This window comes from Pan troglodytes, chromosome 9 (assembly GCF_028858775.2).
Source record: "Pan troglodytes isolate AG18354 chromosome 9, NHGRI_mPanTro3-v2.0_pri, whole genome shotgun sequence".
NCBI classification, from domain to species: domain Eukaryota; kingdom Metazoa; phylum Chordata; class Mammalia; order Primates; family Hominidae; genus Pan; species Pan troglodytes.
Genome location: NC_072407.2, coordinates 67,588,725 through 67,616,037, shown reverse-complemented (window position 1 = coordinate 67,616,037; position 27,313 = coordinate 67,588,725). Strand labels below are relative to the sequence as shown.

Here is a 27,313-nt window from a genome sequence, read left to right as displayed (position 1 = left end):
AGAGTTCCTGGGCTCTCATCTTGGTTCCAAGCCTCGGTTTCTAGCCACGTGTCCAGTCTGTGAGCTACCTGGATCTCCCCTAACAAATTCCTGCTTTCTTGTTAGTCTGAGCCAGTTTCTGTGGCTTACAACAACAAAATCCAAAGATCCCTGGCTTCTTAACATGCTGTTGTGTTAGTTTCCTATTGTTGCTATAACAAGTTATCACAAACTTAGTGCCTTAAAACAACACGAATTTGGCCGGGTGTGGTGGCTCAACGCCTGTAATTCCAGCACTTTGAGAGGCTAAGGCGGGAGGATCCCTTGAGCTCAGGAGGTCGAGACCAGCCTAGGTAACATAATGAAACCCTGTTTCTACAAAAAATACAAAAATTAGCTGGGCAGAGTGGTGCGTACCTCCTGAGCCTATAGTTCTAGTTACTTGAAGTGGGAGGATTGCTTGAGCCTGGGAGGTTGAGGCTGCAGTGAGCTGTGATCATGCCCACTGCACTCCAGTGAGACTGTCTCAAAAAAAAAAAGAAAAAAAAAAAGCCCACGAATTTATTATATTACAGTTCCAGGGGTCAAAAATCCTAAACTGAAGGTGTGGGCAGGGCTGAGTTCCTCCTGTCTGGAGGTTCTAGAGAAGAATCCATTTCCTTGCCTTTTCCAGCTTTCAGAGGCCACCTGCATTCCCTGGTTCATGGCCCCACCTGCAGCGGCAAAGCCAGAAGCCTAAGATTTCTCTATTTTGAAATAAAATTTTTCTTTAGGCTTCCTCAAATCACAGCAGCCTAACATTTCTAAGCTCTGACTCTGATTCTCTTGCCATTCCTCTTATAAGGACCCTTGTGATTATAGTGGACCCACCTGGATAATCCAGGCTAATCCCCCATCTCAACAGCCTTAACTTAATCACACGGGCAAAGTCTCCTTTACCACAAATGGTAAAATATTCACAGGTTCCAGGGATTCCTGGGGCTATGATTCAGTCTATCATGGTAATAATACCATGAACTGACAGAGCATTCAAGGCGAAGAGCAGGTTTCATGTGGTGGTGGGGTAGGGGACAAAGTTAAGTTTGGCTCTGAGAAGCCTACAGGAGATGTGAGCCCCAGTGTAAGCAGTGAGTCTCTGGAGGGCGAGGGCCATGTCTTATTCTGTATCTCCATGAGTGCCTCATTTAATTCCTTGTACAAAAGTTCATTAACAACCTGTTAAACTGTTTCCAAAGGCTTCCCTGGTACACAGCTCAGGCTCCTGGTATCTCAGCCAGGTTGATTTCATTACCTGAAGTTGACCTAATACCAGCATGCCACCCTTGCCCCTATAAATTTGTATTTTCTTTTTTTTCTTTTTCTTTTTTTTTTTTTTTTTTTTTGAGATAGGATCTCACTCTGACTCCTAGGCTGGAGTGCAGTAGTGGTATGTTCATGGCTCATGGCAGCCTTGAACTCCTGGACTCAGGAGAGTGATCCTCCCACCTTAGCCTTCCAGGTTGCTGGGACTATAGGCACATGCCACCATGCCCACACCCAGCTAATTTTTTTTTTTGAGACAGAGTCTAGCTCTGTCGCCAGGCTGGAGTTCATTGGCGATCTCGGCTCACTGCAACTTCTACCTCCCAGGTTCAAGCGATTCTCCTGCCTCAGCCTCCTGAGTAACTGGGATTATAGGCACACGCTGCCAAGCCAAGCTAATTTTTGTATTTTTTAGTGGAGATGGGGTTTCAGCTTGTTGGCCAGAATGGTCTCTATCTCCTGACCGTGTGATCCGCCCACCTCGGCCTCCCAAAGTGCTGGGATTACAGGGGTGAACCACTGCGCCTGGCCTAATTTTTGTACTTTTTGTAGAGATGAGGTTTCACCATGTTGCCCAGGCTGCTCTCAAACTCCTGTGGTCAAGCAATCCTCCTGCGCCAGCATGAGCCACCACGCCCGGCCAAACTTGTGTTTTCTGATAAAATGTGCAATATCACAAGGTCCTAAATTTCACTCCTGATTCTAGGTCATCTCCAAGAATGGCTCTGGCCACTGTTACATGCATGGGGTGTTGACGACATGCTAGTATCAGTGATCTGGTTGCTAATCCTTAACAGTGCTCCACTGTGCTTACAAAAATGCCTTGAGGGTTGGGTGTGGTGACTCATGCCTGTAATCCCAGCATTTTGGGAGGCCGAGGCGGGCAGATCACCTGAGGTTGGGAGTTTGAGACCAGCCTGACCAACATGGAGAAACCCCATCTCTACTAAAAATACGAAAATTAGCCAGGCATTACAGGTGCATGCCTGTAATCCCAGCTACTTGGGAGGCTAAGGCAGGAGAATCGCTTGAACCCGGGAGGTGGAGGTTGCGGTGAGCCGAGATGGCGCCTTGCACTACAACCTGGGCAACGAGTGAAACTCTGTCTAAAAAAAAAGAAAAAGAAAAAGAAAAAAAACAATGCCTTGAAATACATAAATACATACATATATTTTTTTGAGACAGGGTCTCACTCTGACACCCAGGCTGGAGTGCAATGGCACAATCATGGCTCACTGCAGCCTTGACTTCCTGGGCTCAAGCAATCCTCCTACTTCAGCCTCGCAAGTAGTGGGGACTATACAGGTGTGCACAACCACACCAAGCTGATTTTTTTTGTTTCTATTTTTTGTAGAGATGCAGACCCACTATGTGCCGGGAGGCTAAACTTAAACTGGGCTCAAGCAATTCTCTCACCTTGGCCTCCCAAAGTGCTGGGTTACAGAAGTCAGCCATCACACCTGGCCACCTTGAAATAAATAAATTCTATCTATCTATCTATCTATCTATCTATCTATCTATCTATCTATCTAGTGTCTTACTCTGTCACCCATGCTGAAGTGCAGTGGCATGATCACGGCTTACTGTAGCCTTGACTTCCCAGGCTCAAGTGATCCCCGCACCTCAGCCTCCTGAGCAGCTGGGACCACAGGCACATGCCACCATGCCGAGCTAATTTTTTTTTTTTTTTTTGTAGAGACAGGTTTTCGCCATATTGCCCAGGCTGGTCTCAAACTCCTGGGCTCAAGTGATCTTCCCACCTCAGCCCTGTGAAGTGCTGAAATTATGTTGAAATATTTAGAAGCAAAGTTTGTCAAACTTTCTTTTTGCCTTTCCACAACTAGATTAGTTACCACATAACACTAGGGTTTTAAAGAAATTCTTTTTGGCCGGGCATGGTGGCTCATGCCTGCAATCCCAGCACTTTGAGAGGCCAAGGCAGGCGGATCACAAGGTCAGGAGTTCAAGACCAGCCTGACCAACATGGTGAAACCCCATCACTATGGGGTTTTGTAAAAATACAAAAATTAGCCGGGTGTGGTGGTGTACGCCTGTAATCCCAGCTACTTAGGAGGCTGAGGCAGGAGAATCACCTGAACCTGGGAGGCGGAGCTTGCAGTGAGCCAAGATCTTGCCACTGCACTCCAGCCTGGGGGGCAGAGCGAGACTCCATCTCAAAAAAAAAAAAAGGAAGTTATTTTTAAGTTTTCACTTTAGAACAAATTTAGAATTGTAGAGAAGTTACGAAGATAGTACAGAGTTCCTGTGTGTCTTTCACCAGTGGCCCCTAATCTTAACATGTTAGGTAACCATGAACATTTGTTAAAATTAAGGCATTAATGCTGGTATATCGCCGTTAACTAAATTCCTGGATTCTCGAGGTTGAGTGTTAGAGCCAGAAAAATAAAAAAGTAAATTCCTGGCTTTATTCAGATGTTGCTAGTTGTTCCACTGATGTTCCCGTTCTCTTCAAGGATCCAATCCAGGATGCCACATTATACTTTCAAAAAATTAATTAATTTTAATTTTTTTTAAGAGTCAGAGTCTCGCTCTGTCACACAGGCTGGAGTAAAATGGTGTTACCATAGCTCACTGCAACCTTGAACTCCTGGGCTTAGGCAATCCTCCTGTCTCAGCCTCTGATTAGCTAGGACTACAGGCACGCACCACCAGCCCAGCTAATTTTTTTTTTAATTTTTAGTAGAGACAGGGTCTCCCTATGTTGCCCAGGCTAGTTTCCAACTCCTGGCCTCAGGTGATCCTCCCACCTTGGCCTCCCAAAGTGTTGGGAATACAGGTGTGAGCCACCGCATCTGCCCACGCTGCATGTAAATAAATTCTTTTTGAAATCGTACATCTTTTTCCTTTCCAAGGCAACCTTCAAAAATAACTGTTAAACATTAGTCTTTAAACAACATGCTTCATGTAGGCAGAACTCAGGCGACAGCACGACCAACGCTCACTGGGCTCAGACCAGGGTTCTTGTGACAAAAAACCTACGAACTCATGATGGTGGCACCCTCACTGCTTGGGTCACATTGCTCTTCAGCAGCTTCTGCAGCTTTCTTGGGCTCGGGAAACTGCACTCCTGGACTCATGTCTACCACCCTCATTGTTGGCAAAACAATATTTGAACCGAAACTCACCTGCATCCTCTTCAGTGGGCTGATAAAATGGAAGTGGCACACCCTAAAAACAGGGGAAAAGCTCAAGTAAGGTCTTGCGCCAGGCATCACCTTGGTAAGGAAAGGGGAGGGCACCGGGTTGGGGGTGGTGCAGGTGTGTGATGGGAGGACAGTGGGGAGGAGCGAGAGGGCAGGGGAAGGATGTGCCTCTGTCTTGCTCCCTGGATCTGATGGGACCTGCCATTTTTCTATACTGCTCAGAGGGCAAAGAAACCCAGGTAATGGGAGGTCACTACTCAATTGTCATTTGAGTTGTTGTCCCACCCAGCAACAAGTGGGAGCAAAACAGGTGCCTAAAGTATCAGTGTACTTCTAGGCAAGGATGGGAGAGAATGGTTTCTTGCTACTTTTCCTGGCATTCTATGAAAATCTCTGGAGGATTGTTGCCTAGAGCAGGGATAGGTAACCTTTCGGCCTCTGGGCCAAATTTGGCTGCAGCCCACTATTTAAATAAAGTTTTATTGGAACACAGCCACAGTCATCTGTTTAAGAGTCCTCTATGGCTGCTTTTGTAGACAAAGGCAGAATTGAGTCATTGTGACAGAGACCATATAGCTACAAAGTCTAAAAGAGTTACTGTCTGGCCCTTTATAGAAAGGGTTTGCTCACCCCTGGCCTAGGGGTGGGTTCCCACTTACAGATGGAGAACTGACTAACAAATAAATGGGCTCCTAAAAAGGACCAGTTTCTAGAACAGACAGCTTCCAGACATACTTTGTCTGAAGCAAACCAAGAGGCAAGTGGGGGTACCGCTGTGTACCTCGTAGAGTTTGGTGGCAACAAGTTTCCTACCAGTGGTGTTGATTCCTTCCATAATTACAACCTGAAAGACAAAAACAAACAGGATTGCTAAGCAGTGGAGATCAATGAGGTCTGGAATACATTATTTTGAGGCAGTTAAAAGCATTGTCCAACTACTCTCATTCTGTAATCATAAACTTAGGGCATTTTTGCAGAAAACGAATTAAGGGCGTTGCATTAGTAATAATAATTATGCTCTATATAAGTGATCTAATTTTCACAACAATCCTATGAGGTAAGAATTATTATTTCCATTTTGTGAGTGAAGACACTGTAGTTTAGATGGTTAAGTACCTTGTGCACAGTCATGCACCTCATGGAGCGGGGAGTTGGGATTTGAGGCTGGGCAGTCAGGTCCCAGAGCCTCGGTCAGAGCATGGGGGAAACAGGAATCCCAACAGTGGTGTCTGCTCTGGGGCATGTGCTCCAGCCGCACCCCATGGCAGCAGAGACAGGAACTGAGGAGCAGCTGTGCATGGCACAGCACCTACACTACAGGGGTAAAGAGTGCGCCTGCATTCTGGTGGAACTCCTCCAATCTCACCTGTCCAGGAAACAGAGAATATTCCTTAAGCTCAGATAAATCCACTGGAATTTGAGCACCCGAGGAATGTTCCCGGTCTCCCTCGAGAATCACTGACTTGTTGTTCAGCTTCCCGTTGCTATCACAGCCAATCTGGCCCAGCAGAGTGACAGGCTCCTACCAAAGGAAGGTCACAGCATAAGAATGACAGTCTTTGGAGCAGGAGCTCAAAATCTGAAGTCGATAGGGTGAATACCAAAACAAACTGCAAACAACAAATACATTTCTTGGCAGGGCATTGCTTTGACCCTGAGGTGACTACCGCGTCATCACTGACTCTCAGGATGGAAGAACTCTGAAAGGGCATCTTGTCCACCCATCCACCCAGCACTTGAGCCTTCCTAGGAGGCTGCCTAAGTGTGAGCATCTCTAGTGTAGGGGAACTTGCCCCTGGATGCCTACCCCACCCTGTCCTCACCACCCCAGGGCAGCCCACTGCATCTTTGGGCAGCTATAACTACTTAATAATAGCTAACATTTCTTGAGCTTACTAAATACCATGCACTGTTCTAAAACGTATTCTTAGGCATTTTATATGTATTAACTCATTTAATCCTTGCAACAACCATCGGGTGGATATTACTGTACCCATTTTACAGATGAGGAAAACAAGCAACAGAAAGGCTAGATAATTTAGTCAAGGTCAAACTGTGGGTGAAGCTTGGGTTTGAAACCCGAAATTTGGCTCTAGAGCCATATCCTTAGCCACATACCATACAACCTCTTAACAGGAAGTTCTTTATTAATTGAGCTAAAATCTCTGTCCCCATGGCTTCCTCTGTTCTGTTCCCACTCTTGGGAGAAAACAGAGGAAGTCTCATCTTTCCCAGTGATTGTGCCTCCCTGCCTTCCCTCAATTACTTCCTTCCAAGTCCTCTAACACTTCCTTCTATGACACAGTTCTGCATCACTTCCCCAACTGATCATTCTTTGAATGTAAACATTGACAAAGGTACTTTAAAGAAACTTCTAGAATATATTTCCCCTTAGATTAGAAAACATTCTAGAGAGAAAGCACTGGTATATATGCCCGATTAAACTATGATATAAAGATACTATTGGCAGCAGTTTGTCTATAACAAGAGACCAAACCAGGGGAGAGACTGTGAGTCATTGTCCAGAGAACAAGATTCTGAAAACCCCACTGTCGCTGCTGTCCTTTTATCTCGATACGTGAATGCTTCTATTTGTGGGAAATCCCCGGGGAGCTACCTGACTCACCACCAAGGGAAACAAGGCCTTCAGTCTCTGCTTATGTGCAAGACTCTAATCCAAGTGGGAAGAAAATCACTCTCTGGCCACAAAACCAGACAGCACTTACAAATCTTTCTTCAGAAGGGCCCATTTTCCCAAATTCAACCAAGATAGATGTTCAAACTAGAACACAGACAAGAAGTGAAAAAGGAAGCAAGAAGGATGCCTCTTGGTCATCGATTTAAAAACGTAATATTAATTAGTGAGAACTATTAGAACAACTCTTACCTGTGCTGGGGCTAGCAAAGGAGTGAAAGCTTCAATCTTGTAATGTTCCTTGAGTTCGCTGCCAAGTTCTTCTATCTTACAGGTCAGAACTACAATCCCAGAAGTGGAAAAAAAGTATTATGTTTAAGACATTTCACTTGCCAAGAAGAGAAAATACAGCACATTGTAAAATATTAAAGTCAGTCATTTTACAGAAGCAGGAAGGGTGCCTGGACATCTGGCCAGTTTAAACCTTCTAAAACCTTTGCCAATTTTCCGATATTTGGTTGCTGAATCTGGCCTTCCATCTGGCCACAGGAGACCCCATAGCACAATTCCAGGGAATCAGCATGAACCCCACCCCATCTCCAAGTCTGCCCTTTACTCAAGTCCTCACTGAGGTTTTAGGCAAGTCAAGGCCAACCTGAAGAAGGCTTCTAACGAAGGAACCATGAATATCTTTAAGTTGAATTCCTTTACATCGTTCAAGTTTTTGCTGCTGGGAATGGTTATGTGCTTTTTAGCAAAGTGAAGTGACTTGGAGCAATCACTGATAGTATTGCCAGTGTCCCTCCATTACTAGGGCTTCCATGAGGACATCTACCAACTCATACATTGAAAGGCAACCTTGGAACTTGTTCTACCAGCCTAGCTGAAGCTTTGTTACTCTACACCCTTCTAGGTGGTTTTATATCCACCAGAATTTCAAAGGGAAAAACAATCACCTTCTCGAATGTCTGGGAGCTTCTGAAACATGGATTTGTAGCTCCCAGTTAGTGCCTCTGGACATCCCAAGACCTTCAGGCTGATGTTTCCAGCTCCTCCTCTCCCAGACCAAGATACTCCCTGTGCTAAGCCGAAGGAGGTAACCACTTCTCCTCGGTTACTTCGTGAGTTGTATTTCTGGGAGGGAGTAGCACTAATTGGAAGCAAAACAGGTTAATATTACCGTGTTCATATCTAAAGGGAGAGAAGAATAAAATGAGGTTACCTTTGGAAATGGGGACTGGAGAAAAGGAAGGTGGCCTCATAGTTTATAAATTGAATCAGTTTAATGGGGTTGGACATACCCAGACCTTTAAGGAATTTCAGGAACGAAGGGCTGAGGAATACCAGGCTGAGGAATACCAAACATTTTTAGAGAAGTTTAGAGACAGAAACGTATTTTAAAAAGTTGTCGTTCTCTTGGCATTAAAACTAAGCAAGGCAAAAAGATCCCCAGATTCTGAATTGATTAAAAGGCAAACTTTAAGTCCCATTTTTTTCTTCTCATGAATTTTTAGCATTTATTGGAACATCATCTGAGCCTGCAACTGTGGATAAGCTAAAACTTGCTGAGCATATATAAAAACTCACAATATGGTTCAAGGTAGAAACAACAATAAAATGAAATTAAAATTAATCAACTTTCCCCAGTGTCTATGGAGGTGGGTAAGTAATGAATTAACAGTCTGGTGATGTGCAAACATTCCCATTTTTCTAGGCTCAACTGCCAAGTTCTCACGTTTCCACTCCCTGACTGGTAAATTATACCTCTAAGAACACATGGATATTGCTGATCTGCTTAGATGACAGTGAGGTCTTCTAATCCTCTGGTTGTAAACACGCCGTACAGAGAGGTCTATTTAAAACAGGCTTTGTTTAATGCACTGAAACTCTCCGGGAACCAGTTTTATGTGGGGCACCATCGCAATTAATGCCATCATTCTTTCTTTTCACAGCCTACAGAAAATGAGCTCAATTAATTATCTCAATGTCCAGTGCCACCTCTACGTGAATAGTTTAGAAGTTACTTTCATACATTACAAAACCAGTTTCTGCTGTCAGCTTTATTAGTGTGCATTAAAAAATGACTAGGCAGCATTTTGCCAGCTTCTCCAAGCTCTTCCCTGGGAAGCTCCATGAGCCATCCATTACAGCAGGCCCTTTAATGCAGCAAGATGCTCACATGAGGACAGTTGTAAACAGATCTACAGGTTTCAGAGCATTGTACTGACATTTGGAGAATATAACTCCTGCAATGGTGCTGGCACGTCTATAAGAACCATCCCTACATACCAGGTTGCAAAGATGCTCTTAAGTCTAGAAAGCTTTCTTCCAAAAAGCCTGAGAACTCCCCAAAGCAGCAGTAGACTACCCTAAAGTAAAACTGTCCTTCAAAATCCAATTACTGCCAGGCATGCTGGCTCATGCCTGTAATCCCAGTACTTTGGGAGGCTAAGGCAGGCAGATTGCTTGAGGCCAGGAGTTCGAGACCAGCTTGAGCAACATGGTAAAACCCCGTCTCTACAAAAATTACAAAAATTAGCTGGGCTTGGTAGCATACACCTGTAGTCCCAGCTACTCAGGAGGCTGAGGTAGGAGGATCACCTGAGCCTGGAAGGCCAAGGCTACAGTGAGCTATGATTGTGCCACTGCACTCCAGCCTGGGCAACAGAGTAAAAGCCTATCTTAAAAAAAAAAAAAAAAGAAAGAAAAGAAAAAAAAAATCCAATGACCACTCACCTTGAATGACTACAGAGCTTCTATCACCACCTTTCTAAAGTGATGGAGCTGAAAAGGCCGAGAGCAGTGGCACATGCTTGACATCCTACACTTTGGGAGGCCAAGGCGGGTGGATCACCTGAGGTCAGGAGTGCAAGATCAGCCTGGCCAACAGGCGAAACCTCGTCTCTACTAAAAATACAAAAATTAGCCAGGCATGGTGGCGAGCGCCTGTAGACCCAGCTACTCGGGAAGCTGAGGCAGGAGAATCGCTTGAACCGGGAGGCAGAGGCTTCAGTAAGCCAAGATGGTGCCACTGCACTCCAGCCTGGGTGACAGAGTGAGACTCCATCTCAAAAAAAAAAAAAAAGTGATAGAGTTGAACAATCTTAAGCTCTGGTTCATCTAGAAGTGATCCAAAGTAGAGGTAATGACTCCTGGCAGTTGGTGTTTCCCTGAAGGGTTAATACTACTGCTCTGGAGCCTCATCTTGATGTGGAAACTCCTAAAAACCCATCTACTCAGCAGAGCACTTGCCTATGGAATTCTCTAATACGAGACGTGTCATTTACGGATTTCAAAAAATTACATATGATCTTTGTGGATTTATGTGCAATGGTGGCAGAGGGACAAAATACCAATTAAGTCAGGGCAGAGTCACAGTGACAAGAAAACTCTCAGAAACTAGTTCTAACCTGACTTGGAAACAATAAACAGGTTATGAAACATTATGAACAAAGATATGTGCTTTTCTTTAAAAAAAAAAAAAACTTTAGATGAAAAGAAAGAAAAAGAAACCCAACAAAACACAAACAGAAGCAGGTGGAAACCTACTTGCCTCTACTGACAAGACCTGTTAAGACTCTTAGACTTCTGAATAGACAGGTTGTTTTCAATACAAGATATCAGTTCCCGATCTAGGAAATGAGCCCTAGAAAAGTGGGTGGAAAGTGAGTTTCCTTAATTACCGTAAGAAACAGTAATTTTCCACAAAGAAAAGGAGAGCAAGGAAGGCAGAGAGCAATAGGCTTTCAAGCCAATTCACTGCAGAGGTACATGCCCACCTATAGTTAATTAATAACTCTGCTGTTAGCCTTCCTCAGATAGCCAGAGAAAGGGGAGGGGAGGCCAGCTTTATGGCACTTGAATGAATTATGATCCATACCTTGGAGAGAAACTTGACGGTGAGAGTAGCTGATGGGGGCTACGAGTTGACACACTCCTTTTTGTTAGGGGGGTTTCTGGGGTAGAGATAGCTCGCTTCTGAGAACCCTAGGGAAAAAAAAGGAAAACAAAATCTCAGTCCTACTAGACCCAATACTAATTAAGTGTATAGTACCTTGGAAGAAAAGGGAGAACATGTCCAAACGAAGGCACAAAATAGGACTGGGTGGGTTCTCTTCTTAAGGCCCCATCATCCAAGCATAATCTCAAAAAGAAATCTTCAACAACTGTAACCAACATTCAGGACACTGTCCCTATTTTGAAGGCAATTACGAGAAAGCAAACATTTTCCAAAAAGGACCACCAGGCTGGTAATGTGTCCTGTCAAATCCTTCATATGTTTACTTTCTGTCCCTACCTCTATGTTTTCAAACAGATATGAGTTTTACAATGCATAGTTTTGATCTATGTGTACACATTTTCCTGAGAAGGAATGGGACATTACTACTTACTTTGGCAAAGTCTACCACACATTTTCAAAGGAAATGACTCCAGGCAGATAACAAGGTTGAGCTCATACTTGAAGAGTTAGCAAACATCTGATGGTCACTCCTTTTTTTTTTTTTTTTTTTTGACTCATCAACAAGAATCCAAAGATAAGCCCAGAACGGAGGCTGAAACCTACAGTCCAGAGACCTATTGCTCCCTAAAGTCTAGGATAATCGACTGTAATAGAGAAAACAAAATCCTTGCCTGGATAGCAGCCAGGAAGCCAGCTAGTCTGCAGCTTTCCCTGCCCTAGGGCTCCTCCTGGCTGCAAGTTTAAGAAGTTATATTGCAGAGTGGTCAGCTGGTGGCAACTGCAGGACAGAATGCCAGAGAACAGATTCAAAACCATCAAGACCAGCTGCAATGGAAAATAGATTAAAAAAAAAAATCCCTTATTCTACTACCCTGATATAATAACCAGTTTTGAATATTCCTTAATAGTATTTTAATATTTTTCTAGGCCAGGGGTGGTGGCTCATGCCTGTAATCCCAGCACTCTGGTAGGTCAAGGTGGGAGGATCACCTGAGCCCAGGAGTTCAAGACCAGCCTGGGCAACGGCGAGACCTCACGTCTGAGGAGGAAAAAAAAAAAGCCAGGCGTGGTGCCTTATAATTTGTATATTAAGATTACAAATACACAAATTAGAATATACAAATTATAGTCATAATCTTAGTTTAAATATAAACCTAAGTATTTTATGTGCTGAATTTTTTCACTCTATATTAATTATCAACATTTTCCCACACTGTTACATTTTTAATCTTTTTTTTTTTTTGAGATGGAGTCACTGTCACCCAGGCTGGGGCACAGTGGCAAGATCTCGGCTCACTACAACCTCTGCCTCCTGGGTTCAAGTGATGCTGCTGCCTCAGCCTCTCGAGTAGCTGGGACTACAGGTGCCCACCACCACATCCAGCTAATTTTTGTATCTTTAGTAGAGATGGGGTTTTGTCATGTTGGCCAGGCTGGTCTCAAACTCCTGACCTCAAGTGATCCACCTGCCTCGGCCTCCCAAAATGCTGGAATTACACCCATGAGCTACTGCACCTGACCCAATCTTTTTCCCTTTTTTTTTTTTCCGAGACGGAATTTCACTTCGCTCTTGTTGCCCAGGCTGGAGTGCGATGTGCGATCTCGGCTCACTGCAACCTCAGCTCACTGCAACTCCACCTCCCGTGTTCAAGTGATTCTCCGGCCTCAGCCTCTTGAGTAGCTGGGACTACAGGCATGCACCACCACGCCCAGCTAATTTTGTATTTCTAGTAGAGATGTGAGTTTCGCCATGTTGGTCAGGCTGGTCTCGAACTCCTGATCTCAGGTGATCCACCTGCCTCGGCCTCCCAAAGTGCTGGGATTACAGGTCTTTATCCTTTTTAGTAGCTGTGTTATTTAATTAAACTGACCTACAATGATTTACATAATTACTTCTCTATTGCTGGATTATGGGTTGCTTGTAATTTTCAGTGATTACAAGTAATGCTGAGTCTCAGGTGAAAAGTGATTTGGCAAATTAAGATTTTAAATTTAAAAAAATGCTAAAATGCATATCTTCATGCATACAGCTTTTCCCATAATTTGAATTATTTCTTCAGAAGAGTTTTTTTTTTCCCCCTAGGGAGAATTACTGGGTCAAAGGATAGAAAAAGATATTATGAATTTGGCCAGGGATGGTGGCTCGTGCCTGTAATCCTAGCATTTTGGGAGGCTGAGGCAGGAGGATCACTTGAGCTCAGGAGTTCAAGACCAGCCTGAGCAACATAGTGACACCCTGCCTTTATTTTTTTTTATAATTAAAAAAAAAAGATTTTATAATTTTAACACATTTTCTCAAACTATCCCTCCAAAAGATTCTCCTAATATACAGTGGGCTACAACACTCCACGGCCAGTGTTGTGGGGCAGGGATATTTTAAGAGAATGACAGTCTGTCTCGCAAGACGCGGCAAGGTGACAGCACTTTGGTAAACAAGGCACAGTCTGGTGTTCTAGTCCTCAGCCTCAGGGCTGAAATCCAATAGTGTTCACCAACTCCAGTACCAGTTCTCAAGGATGCGCTCCCTTTAACCAAGCTCATACGATTCATTATTAACACTTAATGCCAGTTTCATCATGTTTTTTTGTTGTTGTTGTTTTTGTTTTTTGAGACAGAGGGTTGCCCAGGGTGGAGTGTGCAGTGGCATGATCTCAGCTCACTGTAACCTCCGCCTCCTGGGTTCAGGCAATTCTCCTGCCTCAGCCTCCTGAGTAGCTGGGATTACAGGCATGTGCCACCATGCTGGGATAATTTTTGTATTTTTAGTAGAGATGGGGTTTTGCCATTTTGGCCAGGCTGGTCTCGAACTCCTGACCTCAGGTGATCCATCCACCTTGGCCTCCCAAAGTGCTAGGATTACAGGCATAAGCCACTGCGCCTGGCTAGTTTCATCTTTTTTTTTTTTTGAGATGGAGTTTTGCTCTGATTGCCCAGGCTGGAGTGCAGTGGCACGATCTCAGCTCACTGCAACCTCCGCCTCTGTTCAAGCAATTCTCCTGCCTCAGCCTCCCGAGTAGCTGGGATTACAGGCGCCCGCTGCCACGCCCGGCTAATATTTTTGTATTTTTAGTAGAGACAGGGTTTCACCATGTTGGCCAGGCTGGTCTTGAACTCCTGACCTCAGGTGATCCACCCATCTCAGCCTCCCAAAGTGCTGGGATTACAGGCGTGAGCCACCGCAGTGGCCGGTTTCATCATTTTTAATCAGAAATGTAGTCACCAATGGTACCATATTTTCATATCCTAGGGTAAGCACATTCTCACACTCACAGAGAAAATCAAATTATAACCAAGGATGCCAGTTTATTAATTTACTAGAAATATAATTGCCAAGGGTATGGGAACGTCAAGTCCTCAGGCTAACACATTCTCTCCATTAGGGACATGGCAGCCAAATCATCAGCAGATTTATGGTGAACACGGAAGCAAAAGAACAGCTGTCAATTGTACAGGTGAAATATTTAATAGTGATAAGCTAAAATCACTGACATATCATATTTACCTCTATAGCAGAGGGACACCTGTTCCCAAGACCTGACAAGGGTCAGGCAACCTCAGCCTGGCACTGTTTGTATGGAAAGGCCAACATTCACACTTTTTTTTTTTTTTTTTGAGATGGAGTCTCACTTTCTCGCCCAGGCTGAAGTGCAATGGCATGATCTCAGCTCACTGCAACCTCCGCCTCCTGGGTTCAAGTGTTTCTTCCGTCTCAGCCTCTCGAGTAGCTCGGATTACAGACACCCACCATCATGCCTAGCTAATTTTTGTACTTTTGTAGCGATGGGGGTTCACCATGGTGGCCAGACTGGTCTCGAACCCCTGACCTCCAGTGATCCTCCCACCTCGGCCTCCCAAAGTGCTGGGATTACAGGTGTGAGCCACCATGCCTGGCCACACTTTGACTATTTTATCATGCTGCCATTGATGCATGGCCTAACAGTGACTGAACAATTTCCATGTGATAAGTACTGTTCTAAGCATTTTACGTATCTCTAGCCCGGACATATTGTTTGCTCAACATTTCACTCCAACTCATTTAGCGTGGAATTCACAGTCACAAACTTTTTTTTTTTTTTTTTTTTTCAGACGGAGTCTGGTTCTGTCATCCAGCCTGGAGGGCAGTGGTGTGATCTTGGCTCACTGCAACTTCCGCCTCGCGGGTTCAAGCGATTCTCCTGCCTCAGCCTCCTGAGTGGCTGGGATTATAGGCACCACCACCATGCCCAGCTAATTTTTTGAGTAGAGATGGAGTTTCGCTGGTCTTGAACTCCTGACCTCAAGTGATCCACCTGCCTCAGCCTCCCGAAGTGCTGGGATTACAGGTGTGAGCCACTGCACTCGGCCTCACAGTCACAAACTTTGATTCACAATTTAGTCTCCTAAGTATTTCCATAGCAGGAATGGGGTATCCTAAATATGGGATTTCAGTCATTGGAAGGGTATCTACTTCAATAGTAAAGTAAACAAATTTGCACCTGGCTTACGCATCAGTCTACTAACAGCTGGGTTACCACGAGTCAGACTCCGGAATATGATCAATTCTGGATACACAGACAAATTACATAAAATTCTGGATCTGTGAAGCTGTTAACCAGATAAAACCGTGGTGGTCCCATTGGTATTGCAATTGAGAGAGCCAACCACACTCCCTTATTCAGAGGTCTTTCAACAACTATTAACATGCCAGGGTGCTGGGAAAACGGCAGCAAGTAAAAACAAAGTCTCTATTCTCAAGGAGCTTCCATCTAATGGAGGGAAGGCCGACTAAAACAAAAAAGTAAGTATATAACATGTTTGGTGGTAATAAAGCAAGAGAATAATAAGGAGAAAAATAAAGCAAGAAAATAAAACAGAAGAAGGGCTTTGTTCTTTTAGGCAGGCTTGTTCCCTGACAAGGAGACATAGGAAATGAACCATATTTGGCATGGCAGAAGCAGAGAGCAAAGGGGAGCAGGGAAAGAGGACAGAAGGAGGAGGGGGCCAGCTCCTACAGAACTTCACACATGCTGGTTCAAACTTTGCATATCAGGAGGAAAGACGAAAAGCCAGTGGGAGAGATGTGAGCAAGAAAACCTGACCTCTTGCTGGAAAGGAGCACTCTGGCTGCTGGGTGGAGAGGTGGTTAGAGGTGGATATGGCAGAAAGAAGCCAATGGACTAGTTAGGAGGCTGTCCCAATCATTCAGGAGACAATGATGCTGTGGACCTGGTGGTGGCAGTGGAAATGGTGAGAGGTGGCCATATCCTGGAGAGGGATGACAGGACTGGTAGCTAAGTTGGATGTGGGGTGTGAGAGAAAAAGGATTTAAGGAGGTCTCCAAGGTTCTTGGCCTGAGCCAATGGAAGAACGGAGGTGTCCTTCACTGGGATATGGACTCAGAAAACCACTTTAGGAGGAAAATCAAATGAGTTATAGTCTCTCCAATTTTAAGAAACTCTAACAAACACCTAATTATTTCTTTTAATATTATATGCACCTGGTTTTGTGTTAGCAACTTCATGGGGCACATTTTTGGCCCTCTTATTCTCCACAGGCATATCTAAACTATTTACCTTCTTTCTTCTTGAGACAGGGTCTCACTTTGTCACCCAGGCTGTAGAGCAGCGGCATGATCTCTGGTCACTGATCCTCCTGCCTTGGTCTCCCGGAGTGCTGGGATTACAGGCATGAGCCACTGCACCCAGCCCTTACCTTCTTTCTTATGATGTAATTTACTTTGAATAATTAAGGCTCCCTCCATGTTTATGAATTTCTACAAATTTATTTAGTTAGTATAAAGAATAATTACTGGGCTGGGCACGGTGGCTCACACCTGTAATCCCAGCACTTTGGAGGCCGAGGCGGGTGGATCACTGCAGGTGAGGAGTACGAGACCAGCCTGGCTGACATGGTGAAACCCCGTCTCTACTAAAAATACAAAAATCAGCTGGCCGTAGTGGCGCATGCCTGTAATCCCAGCTACTCGGGAGGCTGAGGCAGAATTGCTTGAACCCGGGAGGCAGAGGTTGCAGTGACCCAAGATCGTGCCATTGCACTCCAGCCTGGGCAACAAGAGGAAAACTCCATCTCAAAACAACAACAACAACAAAAAAGAATAATTACTATTACTGAATACATTGCATAGGGCAATGTAAATTACCTCTTTCTTATGATGTAGTTTACTTTGAATAATTAAGGCTCACTCCATGTTTATGAATGTCTACAAACTTATTTAGTTAGTATAAAGAATAGTTACCATTACTGAATACATTGCATAGGGCCTGATACTTTACCTATTTATTTCCTCTTCAAGCCCTCCAAGATGGGGGATATTGTGCACTGGCTGTCAGCTTCTTGAGGGCAGAGCCCATCCATGTCTGTTTCATTCACCATTGTTTACTCAATGTCTAGTGCAGTACATAGTTGTTGTTGTTGTTGTTTTTTTTTTTTTTTTTGAGACGGAGTCTCGCTCTGTCGCCCAGGCTGGAGTGCAGTAGCGCGATCTCGGCTCACTGCAAGCTCTGCCTCCCAGGTTCCCGCCATTCTCCTGCCTCAGCCTCCCAAGTAGCTGGGACTATAGGCGCCCACCACCACGCCCGGCTAATTTCTTTTTTTTTTTTTTGTATTTATGGTAGAGACAGAATTTCACCATGTTAACCAGGATGGTCTCGATCTCCTGACCTCGTGATCCGCCTGCCTCAGCCTCCCAAAGTGCTGGGATTACAGGCATGAGCCACTGCGCCTGGCCACATAGTTGTTGCTGGATAACTGAATGAATGAATCCTGATATTATGGATAAGGAAACTGTCTCAGAGAGATAAAACAACTCACTCCAGGTCACCTAGGTCTTCTGACTCAGACTTTGAAGGCAATGCTTTTCCACTACCCTACTTGACCTTTCACACTGGGATCCAACACAGAACTGAATTATTCAATTATAGTATAAAACTATGAAACTATTCAAAAAGGGCAATTATGGAGAAATTATGTTTATAGAAATGTTTTATGTTGTGCTGAGAAAAGCAGGATAACTATATGTTTATAAGGACTGCCATTATGTAAAACATTTAGACATATGATCAGAAAGGAAGATGTATAAGTGGAAATATAGTAGGAAATGCATGAGAGTGGTTGATTTTTTCCCTCAGATCTTCAAATGTTGTGAAACTATTTTAAAATGTTACTTGTAAAATGCAATGTCCAAACACTGTTTACTTACCTTTGAAGGTGTGGTGTAAGAGTTCAAGAGGATTTCCTCTTCTTCTTCCACTTCAATTCTAAGAACACTGGTTAAGAAAAACAATAATGGCTGGGCACGGTAGCTCATGCCTGTAATCCCAGCACTTTGGGAGGCCGAGATGGGCGGATCACGAGGTCAGGAGACAGAGACCATCCTGGCTAACACAGTGAAATCCCGTCTCTACTAAAAAAAAATACAAAAAACTAGCCGGGCGCCTGCAGTCCCAGCTACTCGGGAGGCTGAGGCAGGAGAATGGCATGAACCCAGGAGACGGAGCTTGCAGTGAGCTGAGATCACACCACTGCACTCCAGCATGGGCGACACAGCGAGACTCCATCTCAAAAAATAATAATAATAATAATAATAAACTTTCATATGAGGCAAGGGCTGATTGCTAGAAGAAATCTCAATATTAGGTAATTTTTACAATTATTATTATTGAGATGGGGTTTCCTCTGTCGTCCAGGATGGAGTGCAGTGGCCTGATCTCAGCTTACTGCAACTTCCACCTCCCAGGTTCAAGAGATTTTCTCACCTCAGCCTACCAACTAGCTGGATCTACAGGCGTACATCACCACACCCAGCTTATTATTATTATTTTTTAATTTGTACTTTGGCCGGGCACGGTGACTCACGCCTGTAATCCCAGGACTTTGGGAGGCCTAGGCAGGCGGATCACCTGAGGTCAGGAGTTCGAGACCAGCTGGCCAACATGGTGAAACCCTGTCTCTACCAAAAAAAATACAAAATTATCCAGGTGTGGTGGTGTGCACCTGTAATCCCAGCTACTCAGGAGGCTGAGGCAGGAGAATCACTTGAGATTGGGAGGCAGAGGTTGCAGTGAGCTGAGATTGCACCATTGCACTTCAGCCTGGGCAAAAAGAGCGAAACTCCAACTCAAAAAAAAAAAAAAAAAAAAAATTTGTACTTTTGAAAGAGACAGGGTTTCACCATGTTGCCCAGGTTGGTCACAAATTCCTGGGCTCAAGTGATCTGCTTGCCTTGGCCTCCAAAAGTGCTGGGATTACATGCCTGAGCCACCGTGCCCGGCCTTATTATTATTTGTTTTTAAATTACACATGCGACTACAGACAAATTATAAAATACAACATGTAGCTTGGTGCAAAGACCTTCAGCAGAAAAGGATACAGCTCTTGAATGGAAACAATGTCTCTAGCTCCTGCATGGCCACTGTCCTTGCAGGTACTATGCCTGGCTTTCGATAATCTTTTGCTCAGAAACTGAAAAAGAAAAGATAGTGAATACAGTACTTCATAGTCAAGTAATAGCAGAGGTGTTTTCAAAAGCCTTGAGATAATAAAAGGTATTCAAAATATAATCAAAGATCTAACATTCCTCAAAGAATTAAGATACACACAGACTAAAAACACAGACATCCCATGACTGTCTATAACATATAACAATCCTAACAATACCAATTATTTGGTGAAGACTTATCACCTGCTGGGCATAGTTTTAAGTGCTTTATGTCCATTCTCATTTCTTTTTTTTTTTGAGACGGAGTCTCGCTCTGTCCCAGGCTGGAGTGCAGTGGCGCAATCTCAGCTCACTGCAACCTCCACCTCCTCGGTTCAAGCGATTCTCCTTCCTCAGCTTTCCGAGTACCTGGGATTACAGGCGCCTGCCACCATGCCCAACTAATTTTTGTATTTTTAGTAGAGACAGGGTTTCACCACATTGGCCAGGCTGGTCTTGAACTCCTGACCTTGTGATCTGCCTGCCTCGGCCTCCCAAAGTTCTGGGATTACGGGCGTGAGCCACGGCGCCCAGCCCCATTTAATTCTTATAACAATCATAAAAAATACAGATTATTAGACCCAATGTCAGAAAAGGAAACTGAGGCTCAGGGACATAGTTTGTCCAAGCTCACACTGGGACTGGAATCCAGGCCTGACTCGAAAGCCCACACTCCTCTCAATATATCACAATGCCTCCCCTGTAGAGCAGAAATGGAGAATCACATTATTAGTTTGCTTTCATTTTGTTCTTACCTCATGCTCAAAAGAGTTCAGGATCTCTGAGGTAAGGCCAACTTTATGTGTGCTGGTGCAGAAGGCTATAAGCTCGCCTACCATTCCCTCCTCATTCTGTCCATACTGAACACAAAGCTCTACCACTGTAGAAAGGAAAATTGGACAAGTAAAAACTTAGTTCATTTCTCGAAGTTTCACCTAGAAAAGCAAAAATAATCCTGGTTTACTCCATCAATGTTTATTCAGAATCTATTAGTGCCAGGCACTGTTTTGGGCAATGAGAAAACAGAAGCATCCTTGTCCTTACAAAGCTCACCACTGGGGGGAGACAGAAGAGGATAAGGGCAGAATCAGGGGGACCAATTAAAGAATCATGGAAAAGCCCAGGTGAGAGATGATGGTGGCTTGGATCAAAGTGGTGGCAGTGGAGATGGCGAGAAATGGCTGGACTCTGGATAGGACTTTACATGCTGGAAGTGAAGCCAGTGGGATCTGCTAACTGAATGTAAGGTATGAGAAAAAGAAAGTCAAGGATGATGCTGATATTTTTAGCCTATGCAACAGGAAGAGTGGCGTCCCTATTAACTGAGATGGGGAAAAGAGCCAGAGGAACTACTCTGAGGAGAGAGAGGAGATACCAGGAGCTTAGTTTTAGACATGCAGAGTTTGAGGTGCCATTTAGACATCCAACTGGAGACAGCAGGCTGAACAAACCAGCCTGTAGTTCAGGCAAGGGTTGTGGGCGGAGGTATAAATTTGGGAACCATCAGTAAATACATGGGATATAAAGCTATGAGACCCCAGGTGAGATCGCCAAGGGAGTGAGCATATCTAGAAGGGAGAAAAGATCCCAGGCTTGAGTCTTGGGGCGCCTTAGGGCCTCTGAGGATGAATCGGCAAAGCCTGAGAAGCGGTGACACAAGCAAAGCTGAAGAAAAACTAGGAGTAAGCCGGGTGCAGTGGCTCACGCCTGTAATCCAGTACTTTGTGAGGCTGAGGTGGGCAGACTGTTTGAACCCAGAAGTTTGAGACCAGCTTGGGCAACAGGGTGAAACCGTTTCTATAAAAAATACAAAAATTAGGTGGGCTTGGTGGCATGTGCCTGTAGTTACAGCTACTTGGGGGCTGAGGTGGAAGGATTGCTTGAGCCAAGGAGGTTGAGGCTGCAGTGAGCTGTGATTTGCCCATTATACTCCAGCCTGGGCAACAGAGCAAGACCCTGTCTCAGAAAAAAAAGAAAGAAAAACTAGTAGTGTCCAAGAAGCTAAAAGAAAAATGTGTTTAAAAAAAGAAAAAATGACAAACAGTGTCAAGTGCCAGTGCTAATTCAATTCAAGATGAGGACTGAAAATTCATCACTGGTTTTAGCAAGGTGAAGGTCACTGGTGACCTTGAGTAGAGCAGCTTTGGTGAAGTGGTGGCAACAAAAGAACTTACTGAAATGGATTTAAGGAGGAAATATTTAAAGATGGCAAGGCCCCCCCCCCCCCTTTTTTTTTTTTGGAGACAGAGTTGCACTCTGTTGCCAGGCTGGAATGCAGTGGCACGATCTCGGCTCATTGCAACCTCCACCTCCCCGATTCAAGCGATTCTCCTGTCTCAGCCTCCCAAGTAGCTGGGACTACAGGCATGCGCCACCATGCCCAGCTAATTTTTGTATTTTAAGTAGAGACCGGGTTTCACTACGTTGGCCAGGATGGTCTCCATCTCTTGACCTTGTGATCCACCCTCCTCCGCCTCCCAAAGTGCTCGGATTACAGGCGTGAGCCACCGCACCCGGCCGACCCTTTTGAGGTCTGCTGTAATTGGGAAGGAGAGAACTGGAGTGGGAAGTAGGGTCAACAGAGTATTTTAAAGGCAAGATTGGAAGCACATTTCTATACTAGTAGGAAAAAAATCTTGTAGCAAGGAAAATAGAAAATATGTAAGACAGGAGAATTACCAGTGATGTCCTTAATTGCCTCAGAAGGAATGGGGTTTAGGACTCAAGTGGAGGGCTTGGATTTTGCTAGGAATACGGAAAGCTTATTCATTATAATAGGAAAGAAGGCTAGGTATATGCCACAGATATGGGTCAGTGAGACATAATGGTGGTAGCTGATCGAAGTTTTCTAATGCTTCTATTTTTTTCAGCAAATAATAGAAGTTTGTCAGCTGACAGTGAGGGTGGGACAGAAGGATGTTACAGGAGAAGGTGGAAAACAATCATCTGGAAGACTCAGAGTAAACAGACCAGGGGCCTGGCGCAGTGTAATCCCAGCACTTTGGGAGGCCAGGGTGGGCGGATCACCTGAGGTCAGGAGTTGAAGACCAGCCTGGCCAACATGGTGAAACCCTGTCTCTACTGAAAATACAAAAAGTAGAACAGGTGTGGTGGCTCACACCTATAATCCCAGCACTTTGGGAGGCCGAGGTGGGAGGATCACTGGAGGTCAGGGGTTCGAGATCAGCCTGCCCAACATGGCGAAACCCCATCTCTACTAAAAATACAAAAAATTAGCTGGGCGTGGTGGCGGGAGCCTGTAATCCCAGCTACTCGGGAGGCTGAGGCAGGAGAACCGCTTGAACTCGGGAGGCAGAGGTTGCAGTGAGCCAAGATTGCACCATTGCACTCCAGCCTGGGCAATGAGAAACTCCATCTCAAAAAACAAAACAAACAACAACAACAACAACAAAAAAAAGGGAAATACGGTTGACTGTCAGGAAACATTAAGGTGCCACTGAAGTTACTGATGATCCAAAGTCCACAATTCCAAAGCCATTGCCATGAGATGAAAGCAACTGGCATCTTGGCCTGAAGCCTTTACAAATCTGGTTCACATAACTAATTTCTCTCATGCTGATTTCATGCTTACCACATACATTTCTGACTATGATCAGGTTTTCCACTTAAGACTTTTTTTTTTTTTTTTGAGACAGAGTCTCGCTCCTGTTGCCCAGGCTAGAGTGCAATGGTGTGATCTCGGCTCACCACAACCTCTGCCTCTCAGGTTCAAGCGATTCTTCCGCCTCAGCCTCCTGAGTAGCTGGGATTACAGGCATGCGCCACCACGCCCAACTAATTTTGTATTTTTAGTAGAGACACGGTTTCTCCATGTTGGTCAGGCTGGTCTCAAATTCTCGACTTCAGGTTATCCACCTGCCTTGGCCTCCCAAAATGCTGGGATTACAGGCGTGAGCCACCACGCCTGGCTAGTCTTCTTTTAAAAAGAGAAGGACCGAGCCTGCTGGCTTATGCCTGTAATCCCAGCACTTTGGGAGGCCAAGGTGGGTGGATCACTTGAGGTCAGGAGTTCGAGAGCAGTCTGGCCAACATGGTGAAACCCCTTCTCTACTAAAAGTACAAAAAAAAATTAGTCGGGCCTGGTGGCGGGCGCCTGTAATCCCAGCTACTTGGGAGGCTGAGGCAGGAGAATCGCTTGAACCTGGGAGGCGGAGGCTGAAGTGAGCCGAGATTGCACCACTGCACTCCAGCCTGGGTGATAAAACAAGACTGTCAAAAAAAAAAAAAAAAAGAGAGAGAGAGAGAGAGAAGGCACTGGGCATGAAGACTTGAAGTATTCTGGTTTCTGAAAGGAATTTCTCACCATAAATTAACGTTTCGTTATCTTTTTGTATATAAGAAGTTCAAAGTGTTGAGTGGTTAAGGCAGGTGCACATTCATACCGATTCTAGAACTTCCACATCTCCCAGGCTTTGCTTCAAATGACTCCTTACACTGCTCTACAGCTTGACCAACACGATGGACCCGTATGATGCAGCACGGGACTCCAAGGCAGGACACCTGGCTTCACAGACAGCTCAGGCAATTAGCTTTCTTTGTCTGTTTCTCCATCTGTAAAGCTCCCTAAAGCTCCTTCCACAGCTCAAATTCAATTTTAGGAACCTACCTCAAGGGATTCATATTTGCACAGACCACCAACAGCTATGATAAAATAACTGATGGATCAGCAGAGGTTTAAGGTGTAGGCTGGAAAGGGAGGAGCCAAGAATAAAAAGCTACATTTCAAAACCCCCACATCTCTTGCTTTGTTACCGGGGCTTCAACAATTTCCAAACTCAGGTGCCACCAGTGCCTAGTCTCGATCTAGCACATCCCAATTCCGCCTTTCGGGAACTTCGAGTTGGTTTAAAATCGTGCTGCATATTCCTATTTTTGATTTGGCATCCAAGCGGTACCCGGTGGGCATTTCAAAGTCCCCACATCCTAAATCTCAAAACTCAAGTTTGATTCTTCATCTCACAGCCACCGAGAACTCCGCTCCAGGGGAAGTGGAAATTGGAAGCGCTCCACTTTCGGTTCTAGGCGCCGAGGAACTCGGGCGAGAGCGTGGAGCACGGCTGCAGGGCGGGAGGGGTGCGGGACTCACATTTCTCAATTAGAGCCTCCTCGCAGTCTAGGCCGAAGATCTGCAGCTCCTCCGCCAGCTGCTGGGCGGATGCGGACATGGTCGCCCAAGCCAGGGACCGGGGAGCCGGCCCACCCAGCTCCGACCTGCGCCCAAGAAGCCCACGGGGGTGGCGAGCGATGAGCTCCTCGCCCTCTTATCCTTCCCCCCTCCGCGGACCGTGACTGGAGGTGACTGACCCAAGCAGGACCTCAGACCGTCAGAAGGCCCCGGCCGTCGGTCACAGAGAAATATTTTTTTTAAAAAATGAAGGGGTGGCTCCCAAACGCCCTGAATGGAGGGAGCAGAAATCTCGAGAGGACGCTCTCCTGGTGAGAACGTCCTGCTTCCCAAAAGCTACCGCTGAGCTTCTCAGTGACGGTGGCAGAACAGAGTGGCCGGAAAAACCCGCCAAATGGTTTGTGCAGTGCACGCATGCGCAAAACCGGGAACCAACCCCAAACCTTCCCCTTGCTTTCCCCGGCTCATTCCGGAACCCCATGCGCGCACGCGCGGCCCAGGGCGCGTGCGCATCAGCGGGCGTGTGGGCGTCTCTACGCACGCGCCTGGCGGCCCGCCAGTCAGCAGCTGCGCAGTTCTTTCTCACGGCGCGAGAATGCCGGTTGTGACTCGCAACGCCCGGGAGTTGCCTACAAGGAAACTGAGTCTGTGTGCGGATGCCTGTTTTCTGGGCATCGGCTGCTCGATAAAGCTCAGTGGCGCATGTTTGTCACCCTTTTGCCCTGATCCGTGGTGCGCAGGCGTTGTCGTGCGCGTGCCTTCGACTAAAACTTACTGTACCCCCTTCTCCATTCCCCTTGTCATCTCTGCCTGTTGTGCCCTTGGTTCATCCTAAAAGAATGGCTTCAGTAGGGAATCTGGTTGCCATGGTTATTATCGTGCTTATCACCGTGGTGCCAGCCACAGTGATGGGTATGTTTTCTGAATCTGGGGCATTTGGGGGGATATGAGGTGAGACGGTGACGGATAATTTAGTTTTGGACACGTTAAGTTTGAGTGCCTCTGGGATTTCCAGGTAGAGATTCCCAGTGGGTGACTGGAGGCTTGGGAGTGAAGGTAGGTCACTCAAGGATAGAGTTTAGGGGTAAGATGAGAAGAGGGTTCTCCCCTTGAAATACACCGTAATTCTTTGAGCCAAAAATCTCAACCGTAGGCGTCATACAATGCTGGTGGGATGGTATAGAGCGTTTCGAGAAAACAATTTAGCAATATGTATCAGGAACCTTAAAAATGTCCATCCCAGGCCAGGTGCGGTCGCTCACGCCTGTAATCCCAGCATTTGGGAGGCCGAGGCAGGCGGATCACTTTGTAGCAGGACGAGCCACAGACAAAACTCCTCAGACACCCGAGTTAAAGAAGGAAGGGGTTTATTCGGCTGGAGTCATCGGCAAGACTCCTGTCTCACCAGCCGAGCTCCCCGAATGAGCAATTCCTGTCCCTTTTAAGGGCTCACAACTCTAAGGGGGTGCGCCTGAGAGGGTTGTGATCAATTGAACAAGCAGGGGGTACGTGACTGGGGGCTGCATGCACCAGTAATTAGATCAGAACAAAACAGGATAGGGATTTTCACAGTGCTTCTCTATACAGTGTCTGTAATCTATAGATAACATAACCGATTAGGTCAGGGGTCCATCTTTACCAAGCCTAGGGTGTGAGGCCGGGCTGTCTGCTTGTGGATTTCATTTCTGCCTTTTAGTTTTACTTTTTCTTTCTTTGGAGGCAGAAATTGGGCGTAAGACAATATGAGGGGTGGTCTCCTCCCTTAACTTGAGCCCAGGAGTTCAAGATCGGCCTGGGCAACGTGGCGAAACCCCTTCTCTACAAAAAATTAGCGGGCGGTGGTGGCGGGTTCTTGTGATCTCAGCCACTCTGGGGGCTGAGGCTGGAGGAGCGCTTGAGTTCGGGAGGTCGAGGCTGAAGTGAGTCATGATCGCCTCACTGCACTCCAGCCTGGGCGACAGAGCAAGATCATGTCTCAAAAAGCAAACAAAGGCCGGGTGCGGTGGCTCACGCCTGTAATCCCAGCACTTTGGGAGGTCGAGGCGGGAGGATCACGAGGTCAGGAGATCAAGTCCATCCTGGCTAACACGGTGAAACCCCGTCTCTACTAAAAAAAAAAAAAAAGAAAAAAAAAAGAAATTAGCCTAGCGTGGTGGCGAGCACCTGTAGTCCCAGCTACTTGGGAGGCTGAGGCAGGAGAACGGCGTGAACCCGGGAGGCGGAGCTTGCAGTAAGTCGAGATTGTGCCACTGCACTACAGCCCGGGCAACAGAGCGAGACTCCGCCTAAAAAAAAAAAAAAAAAAAGCAAACAAAAACCGAAGTATGTGTGACCTCTAGTCAGCCAATGGCTGCTTGGCTGTATTTTGAATTTAGGCCTAGTTAGCCACTCCGGATCCATCATGAACCTCTTTTGGGGTTCACACCCTTAAGCCTCAAATATTTACTCTCTGGCTCTTTACGGAAAATGTTTGCAGTTTCCCACCATCAGCAGTAACCAATGGATATCAAATGTGTTACATACATATTTTTCCCAACCTGTCTTTTAACTTTGTGGGGTTTTTTTTCTACCACACAACACTGTGCAATTCTTTTCCTGTATGGGTTTTAGGTTTCCTGCTTTGTTTAATAAGGTCTCCTCGACATAAGCT

The 27,313-nt window shown here is 45.6% G+C and overlaps 1 protein-coding gene across 11 annotated transcripts in view; it reads right to left on the bottom strand.

Annotated features, from left to right (window-relative positions):
* Nucleotides 1-25,541, bottom strand: part of POLA2 (DNA polymerase alpha 2, accessory subunit) — a 44,608-nt gene extending 19,067 nt beyond the window's left edge. For 6 of the 11 annotated variants that reach the window (XR_010147239.1, XR_010147240.1, XR_010147238.1 and 3 more), the window contains exons 1-10: nucleotides 24,625-25,152; nucleotides 20,273-20,397; nucleotides 19,410-19,501; nucleotides 18,240-18,297; nucleotides 10,961-11,067; nucleotides 8,037-8,230; nucleotides 7,333-7,421; nucleotides 5,812-5,967; nucleotides 5,227-5,289; nucleotides 4,428-4,470 (exon numbers count right to left, since the gene is read on the bottom strand). Coding sequence is in view for 6 of the 11 variants with exons in the window: in XM_063783063.1 (XP_063639133.1) it covers nucleotides 4,428-4,470; nucleotides 5,227-5,289; nucleotides 5,812-5,967; nucleotides 7,333-7,421; nucleotides 8,037-8,230; nucleotides 10,961-11,067; nucleotides 18,240-18,297; nucleotides 19,410-19,501; nucleotides 20,273-20,397; nucleotides 24,625-24,703 (1,006 nt within the window). In the remaining 5 variants the exon portion in view is untranslated. Of the gene's footprint in view, nucleotides 1-4,427; nucleotides 4,471-5,226; nucleotides 5,290-5,811; nucleotides 5,968-7,332; nucleotides 7,422-8,036; nucleotides 8,231-10,960; nucleotides 11,068-18,239; nucleotides 18,298-19,409; nucleotides 19,502-20,272; nucleotides 20,398-23,920 lie in introns of all 11 variants that reach the window. The other 5 variants (XM_063783066.1, XM_016921233.4, XR_001707349.4 and 2 more) reach the window with 4 other exon arrangements.
* Nucleotides 25,542-27,313: the final 1,772 nt, after the last annotated feature.